General features: G+C 45.7%; 2 protein-coding genes across 2 annotated transcripts; one reads left to right on the top strand and one right to left on the bottom strand.

Moving 5' to 3' along the window:
• Positions 1–78: 78 nt before the first annotated feature.
• Positions 79–722, bottom strand: CABS01_01942 (uncharacterized protein; the record flags this gene model as incomplete). Its single annotated transcript, XM_060535321.1, has 2 exons — positions 79–299; positions 464–722. The coding sequence occupies 2 exons, from the start codon at positions 720–722 to the stop codon at positions 79–81; spliced, it is 480 nt and encodes a 159-aa protein (XP_060398510.1).
• A 5,406-nt stretch (positions 723–6,128) lies between these two features.
• Positions 6,129–6,296, top strand: CABS01_01941 (uncharacterized protein; the record flags this gene model as incomplete). The annotated part of the gene is made up of 1 exon (XM_060535320.1): positions 6,129–6,296. A coding segment is annotated over one exon (168 nt), but the record flags the coding sequence as incomplete, so codon positions are not given.
• Positions 6,297–8,194: the final 1,898 nt, after the last annotated feature.

The raw sequence follows: 8,194 nt of genomic DNA, 5'->3' as shown, positions 1-8,194 counted from the left end.
ATTTGGCCCAGACGCGGACAAATGGGGCGGATGGGAGCGAGAGCGAAGTCTTTTGGTGAATTTTCTTCTCTTCCACTCTCACGACACGCGAGCTCCATCTTCCCACCATTGAACAACACTTCCAACCATGGTGTGTTCATCCTCGTCTCTGCACGAGAGGACGTTGTCCCTCGACGGGTTGAAGCGCATGCCGTCGTACCAGTCTGAGCGCCGGTACCCGCTCCGCACGCCGAGCATGCGCCTCATGAGGCCAGGGTCGTCGTTGAGGAGGTCATTGGGGCCGATGCGCGCAAGGGATCCTTTATAAGTTGCACTTCTATCAGCCTCAAGTTCATGTGCGCCTGCGGTCTGGAAAACCTTCAAGTAGACCATTATCTGTCTCGAAAGCGATTTCCCCCCCACATTGTACGACTCGGCGAGCACTCGAGCACCATATTGGTAAAACAGAGACAAAGTCACTCACCATATTTCTTCGTCACGTTGTAGAACTCGAGATGACCCCGAGATCCCGTCACGGTCTTGAGGAGCCAGGACTTGGATACAGCTGCCAGAGGAGGACCTTTAAAGTACCGCAGTCGCCGGTACTGTCTCGCCGTCTCGTAGACTCGGAACAGCACAAAGATAACAAACAAGGTAGCCAGAAGAGTCCAGGCAGGATGCCGATCCCAGTGATTGTAGAACGAACCAATGAACAGAGGGCTCCTGGCTATATCTGGGCCCATTCTGAAGGGTGAATGGGATGATTATACGTCAAAGTATGTTTTGCTGATGATGACGTACATAAGAATTGTAGAATGTAAAGTATGAAGAAGACGGGAAAAATCATGTTTCTCCAAAGGCTACAAGACAAGAATCACTTGTCAAAGGGGAAAGGAGTGCGGGGAGCGGAAATGATGGAGCAACGGATGGCAGCGTTCGTTGGTCCTGTTGGTTCTCACATTAACCCACTTGGCAAGTCTCCCTCCCTCCACTGGAGCGGCGGGATATGATATCCCTCGCCCTATGACTGGACCAGTCTGTTGGAAAGTTTGCTTGCACCCATGGTCGAGAAAACTTGTAATTATTGGAAAATGGCTTGAGAAAAGCAATGTGTGCTGTCGTCTTGATACGGGGCGGAGAGCCGACCTGAAAAATGGCATCGAGGTTCAGCCTGCATTTCCAGAGTACGTGCAGATGATGCCATACGGTCATCTGCGAGAATTAATTGGCCTACAAATCGGATCTTGTATGCACCTCATCCTTAGGTCTGACAGGCTCGGCAGTTGGTGGTACCTCATCTTACTATATCTGGCATTTACGCCTGAATAGAAGGGTTCTCGGAAATCGATCTATTTATCGATTTGAATTGACCATAGGGATTTAAGAGAATTTTGGGATATACATGTATACGTACGTTGGGGAGTGTATCTGCTACGGCAGTCGATCAGGACTGGCGGCCGCGATAAGTTCAACATTTTGAAGCTTTGTCTGAACGGGTTTGTCTCTAAAGACTGACCTATATTCGTTCACTGAAACTAGTCCTATCAGTCACCGGGAGCTCTTTGAATTGCAAACGCTAATCTTAATCCCATACCACTTGGTCGAAGACGTTTGTCAAGAAGGGAGGCAGAAACCAGACCTGGCCATATACATCACGCATTCTTCCACTTGAGATCCACGAGTCAAATTCCAGTCCATTTCACAGTGGTAAACTTCCTACTCAACCCGACCTTGTGTAAGTATCAGACATAGATCACGACTTCTTGATGGATGTGCAGCCTTAGAAGAGGTTCCTGCCCGGCCGCTAGAAGAATAGCTTGCAGACGGAGCGGCCCCACGCGGCGCCCCGAGCTAAACGAGCGGCGTGTACTTCAAGACGCCAATTTTCGGACTTTGCAGTGGTCAAGTCTCAGAACCATCTAATGACAATCCAAGCATTATCCCACAGAGAGGGAGAGGGCGCAGATCCAAAGCAACGCGGTCTGTCTGCATGCTAGCCTCCCGTCCAAGAGTGGCCCGGCCGGGAGCATCCCAGTAACTCCGGGGTAGCAGCCGCGATGCCAGCCCAATCTCACTTCCATCCCAACTCTGACCGCAGCCGGGTGTTGCGTCTCATTCTTCCCCCTTTCCCCGAAACCTTGCGCGGGCATACTGGCAATAAAACAGCGAATCGGAATATCGCACTGGGGTTCCCCGTCACTTTTCAGGAAAAAATCGTCCAAAGTCTTTTCGGTAGATCGTGCTTCAACCGCGAGCATACATGGTGTGTTACTTTGACGGCGTTCAAGCCCCATGAACTGCGTCCGTCTACGGGTAGCACAGGTTGTTTTTGTTGGCGACAACATTTGAGCCCTTCTCACCATGCATACGCGGTCGGGTTCCGGTCTTGAGGGGCTGGGTAAAGATTGTTTCTGGGCAAGGAATACCACGAGCGGCAGAGTGGTGTTTTCAGTCCACAACAAATGCAAGTACGGTTCTCAACAAACCGACCTCTTACTACAACCTCAAACAATGTCCAGCTTGCTCGTCTAGACATGAAAACAGCGCAAGCTTACTACAATCCACTGGCTTGTAACCGAGATTCCATCGGCGGCGGTCGCAGCTCTGAAGAAACGTCAAACTGGGAGCAGTATGGAATACTTTTGTCTTGTAACGCCGCAGAACGGCGAGACATGCCGAGGAGATATCTCGTTTGCGACATGGAATTCTGTAACGGCGGAATGCTGCCGTACATAATTCTTAAGACCTTACAGTGAGACCACCACTGGGCTATAGCTTCGGGTCAATCTGAGATGAATACGAACACACAAGAGATTACTAGCTCTGACAACAACAAGTGAGGCAGAACTCAGCTCACGGACTTTTTACATGCTAGAGGTGGTCTGGCCTTGGCGAAGGCTTTCTGACGCAAAATTGGCGGTAAGATGAAGAGCTGAGATTATATGGCCCAGGTGAGACATTGCTGCAAGGTGGGGTCGAATGAGGATTCGGGGCGCGGCGCTGTATGCTTTGTGGAAACGCGGGGAACGGGAGTCTAAAGTGCGGGCGTTAGCTACCCGTAGCGGACAGCTGAAGTATTGATATTTGGTGACGAGCAAACACAGACCAAAAGTAACGGAGGCGCCAATCATATGGTGATGTATCTGTGTACGCCGCTTTTGGAAGCAGGTCTCGTGTCCGAGGTCAAGGTAGCCTGGCAGCGTCGGATGGGCGCTGAGCCGTGACCACAGCAGGCAACTGTGCGCCAGTCAGCTACTTGAGACCAAAGCGTAGCTGCACACCGCAACTCGGTATGACAACAAGGAATTCCTAGTGGTCAGGTAAGCTGCATTTGGGGACGGCAAGATGCAACAGGAGTGTGGTGAGCATTTCGTACTCTGGACGTCAATCCCCCATCCGAGCGTATAGTAGCGGAAGCTTGGGCCGAGGCCGACAGGCTAAAACAGACCATTCGCCTCGAAGCGCGTAGACACCCGGTAACACAAACACGCTGGACGAGTAGAGACGGTCGTGGTCAACACCCCTGTTGCGCCGGCTTGTGTTCCCCGAGGATGGGGGCGGCAGGACGATAGGCCAGCCATGACAACTGGCATGGGAAGTGAAATGAGGTATTGATGGATGGCGGCCTGTGTTCAAGGGTAAGCGGCGCCATGACGCTAATGGCCTTGAATTTTCCCGTCCAGATCAGGGGAACGACGATGGGTGTGCATGTTTTGGGGCACAATAGAAACGCCGGGAAGGCGTGAGAAATCCTGTTGACAGCTGGAGCCTGGAGGCAACGTGGCAGAAAGAGGTGAGGTTGGACCAGAACCTTTTGGGGCCGTGAGTCAGGAGTTAGGACGCAAGCCGTATGTAGAGGCGAAGGAGGGTATTTACGTCGTTTGCGGAAACTTGGGAAGCTTGATACGAGCGGCCTGGTTGATTGCACGACGTGGGCTTGCTGACAATCCGCAGCATTGTTGATGAGGCTGCAGGAGACGTGTAAGTGGTAGGACGCCACACCCTACCCTATCCTGATTGCTAAGATGCCTTTTCTAGTCTCGGTGTCTGCGTGCCACTATGTACTCGTACTCCATTCTTAGGAGTAGCTACGCTCCGTTGGCCTCCAAGCCCCTGTCTCGCAAGACCGAGAGTCCAAAACGAGTGTCGGATTGGGGGTCACCCAAGAGTGCCGTCGCAGGACGGGAAGGTGAAGTGTCAAGGTGTGTGGGTTGTAGCATGTCGTTTCCAGGCCTAGTCCACCGTCTACCTCGTGGCCGAGATGTGTTTGGGGGAACGAGGTGGTGTGAAGCTGCTGTGTGTTATGTGTTGTCTGCTATGTGGTGTGTACAATAGTAGGGGGAACCTGGAAGTTCCCTGCCCGTGGCTCCGTCCCCAGAGTTTGGGGAATGCAGGAAGTTGGGGGTTCCCTTACTTTGGCGGTCTTCTCCGCAAAATGTAAGAGAGACCCCACATTCCCCTTACGTACCTGATTAGTGGAGTCTAGTTACCTGCCTTGGTCCACTTCAGGCAAGGAGGTTGTGGGAGGGAAGTTCCAGATTCGATTGAAGAGAAAAATTCAATAAAAATGAGAAAATGCTCTGTGCCTCTCTATCCCATCCCCATGGACCATTCTAACGTCTAAGAGAACGGACGAGAAAAGCCGGCGTAAGGAGGTATGGCGATCCGGCGCGTGAGCCGAATGTCAGATAGAGGGCAGCTACCTATGTTGTACGTAGGTACTCCCCCATGGGCTCAAAAAGACACATGGCCTTGCTATCCCCGTCTCCCCGTCGGCAAGCATTACCTTGCCTCTGGGAATAATGGCCGACTCTGTGACATTTGGAGGATTTTTGTCAATTGTCCCCATTCCCTCTGCAATCAAATAGAGGCTTTTGAAACTAGTCCAAGTTGTTCTATCACTTCCAAATTCGGTTTGGAGGTGAGTTCCTAAGGCTCGTCACCGAGATAAGGTCTATCCCTCGGTCCCATCTTTTGACGATCTCAAGTGAAAATGGGTTAGAAGGATGCCGCCTTGCCAATTTGACTGGAATTCAGCAACGCAAGATGCAAGCTACAGCTCCGTAACCGTCTAGATCGTGCAAAAGGCAAGCGGAGCCTCGGAGGTACTAAGATACCTCACTCCACAAGTCCACATTAATACAGCACTCACTATTAGCACCTCGTCCTCATTGATTGCTAGGTTGAACTTGCCGTACGATTTCCGTCCAATACGTTGGGGGAAAAAAGAAGGTACAACTTCCGACTTCCGGCGGATGGGACGACCTTGAACAGAATTGGAGACTGGACGGAGCCCCATCCCTCCTTGCGCCTTATTCTCATCCATTCGATCCGTTTGGCCCGCAAGTTCCCCCAAAGCGCAAGGTCCTAGGCTGCTGTGGGATTATTCTCGTACTGCGTACCCGCCTGCCGCATAAGCAAGAAAATCCGGGGCCAGAAAAGACGATGAATAGTTACTCGTGCCCGCCCCCACTTTTTTGGGCATTCGGGACTTATCACCCACTAAAGTGGGTGCTTTTTAACCAAACGGCTACGTTAGCTATACGGGCATAATTATTGCGATTTATCTTTATATATTACTACTTCTACTACTTTCTATTATAATACCTAAATTTAATATTGCTAAAGAGGAGCGTATATAAGTAGCTATTATAACTATTTACGAAGACCCGGAGTTATTAATTATAGTAGCGGCTTAGTAATACTCTATTCTATATTAAAAGCTTAGTTAAAGGATTTTTAGTAAATACTTATTAAAAGAGCGTACTAGTTACGGTTATAAGCTTACTTAGGACTAGGAAAAGGCGATTTATAATTATATTAACTATTTAGACCGAATTAACTTACCTATAAGGCGCGAGCTAATCGTTAGTATTATTAATTATTTACTTACCGAGTCGTAGGACTTAGTAAATATTAATAATACTAAGGACCTACTTCCTCCTCTAACTATTAACTCTTAATAAGCTAGTCGATTTATTAAAAAGTATAATTATTTTTTAGTTAAGGAGAAAGTACTAGACGCTAAGCGGTATAAATTTAAAAATAAGAATACTATTAACTTTTATTTTTTTAAGCTAAAAGAGGTTATTAACGAGTATAGGATCTAGCTTTTTAATATATAAAATATAGATAAGACTAAATTCTAAATAGGGGTTAGGAAATTTAGTATAATTATTACGAAAAGAAAAAGGGCCTATTACTTTACCTTTCTAACTAATAAAGAGTCTACTATTATTATAGAAGCTATTTCTATTACTAGAGATTACGTACTAGCCTTTTTAATCCTTAGTAGCTCTATTTATATAGCTAGGTAGTATAATATTAAAGAGCTCGAATTTAATATTATTATAGGAGTCTTACTTACTAATTATATAAATAATATAATAACTCTAAATTAAATTAAGTACTTCGATATATATATAAAGGGTCGAACTAGGGGGGCTAAGAGACTACTATTTATAAATAGGTATAGATCTTATTATATTATTAAGTTTATTAAGTACTATAATAAATATAATATTATCCTATTTAAATTTTTATTATATAATATATATATTCTTTAACCTCTTAATATTATAATCTTTTAGCCCCTTAAGTACTACTACGCTAAGGTACTTAACTTCGTAGTTCGAGAAGGCTATATTAATATTACTAAACTAAAATTCCTCGGCTTTATATAGTCTATTTGTAAAGAGGTATTTAAATATTTTATAATTCTTTTAGTATTTAAAAAGATAGGTATTTACTTATATAATTTATAAATTATACTTAAAAAGATCCGTAATTATAATTATAATTCTTAACTAACTATACTACTTTTTTAAGGGCTAAGTTCTTTACTATTTATTATATTTATAACTATTTAAAAGCTCTATTATATTACTTAGTATTTATAAAAGGATATAAATACCCTTAATAAAGAGATTTAGTACTTAACTAGCGAGGCTTCTTTATTTAAATAGAATCTTAAGTAGTTTATTTATAAAGTACTTATATAAAGCTCTAAGCTCCTCTAAATAAAAAGAGACCTCGGCTTAACTTAACTAGCTTAATAAGTAAGTAAAGCCTATAAATAGGGTAAGAATAGTTAGCTATAAACTAAAGGAATTATTATAATAAAAAATAGTTAACGTATAATTAAATAGAGGTAAGTATTTAAAATTACTAAAGTAATAGCTCTTATTAAAATAATAAATACGAAGATCTGCTTAGTTATTAAAAAAGGGGCTTTTAAAATAAAAAAAAAAGCTAAGAAGATAAGGAATACTAGCTAGTTTTAGCTTATATATATAATTAACGGTTTAGATAATAGGCGGCTATTAAAAAGGGGGTAGTCGAGGCTTGTATATAATGGTATATAATCGACGATTATCTACCCGTTTGGCTAAGGAGGCCGTTTGGCTGAAAAGCACCCACTTTAGTGGGTAATGAGTCCCGAATGCCCAAAAAAGTGGGGGCGGGCACGAGTACCAGCGGATAGAGAGAAAGAAAAGTCGCCGACGGCATGCGACAGCTGGGATGACCCAGACGCGAATGGCGGTAAAACCCGTGGGAGCTCTTGAACAGTACAAAACAAGAAAGGAACAGCCCTGTTCTGTTCGATCCCAGCTTGCCCTGGCTTCCGGCGGCATTCTTTCTCTGTTTCCCCGAACTGATCACCTCTTTATCTGAGGAATTGCACCGACTCCATTATCATACAGGCGGTACCTATTCGCAATTTTTGTATCCCCCGTTGCGGCATGCTCTATGCCTAGAAAACGAAGACGACGGGAAGGATGGGCAGGGAGGAAGACTGCGAAAGAAAGCCCTGCCTCGGCAGAATACATGCTCAAACCCCTTTGATTTCTATTGTCCACCCCGTGTCGCCAGGTACCTTATCTGTAGTTGCCCCCATTTTAGTGGTACTCACTTATTGCGTACTCTTACACCCAACACCCGAACGGTCAGGGTCAGCCCATCCGGCCCCATCGCCGAGCTCACGCAAAGGGGCAAGCAGCCCTGATCCTGGTAGAGGAACATCCACATGGAACATTCCTCCCCTTCCAGACTTCCAAGCTTCCAGCACTCCCCCGTGAAAGCCGGGGATTGTCTTTTGGAGGACCTCCATGGATGATGAGAGCCGGTTTGGGGCTAGCCAGCACAATAAACAGAGGGCAGCACGACAGAAGATTGGACCGTACGACATCACTGTTTAACTCTATCGTTTTATATT

The sequence above is a fragment of the Colletotrichum abscissum genome, assembly GCF_030869225.1.
Source record: "Colletotrichum abscissum strain IMI 504890 chromosome Unknown Scaffold_3.1, whole genome shotgun sequence".
Classification (NCBI taxonomy): domain Eukaryota; kingdom Fungi; phylum Ascomycota; class Sordariomycetes; order Glomerellales; family Glomerellaceae; genus Colletotrichum; species Colletotrichum abscissum.
This window is presented reverse-complemented; position numbering and strand designations above follow the sequence as displayed.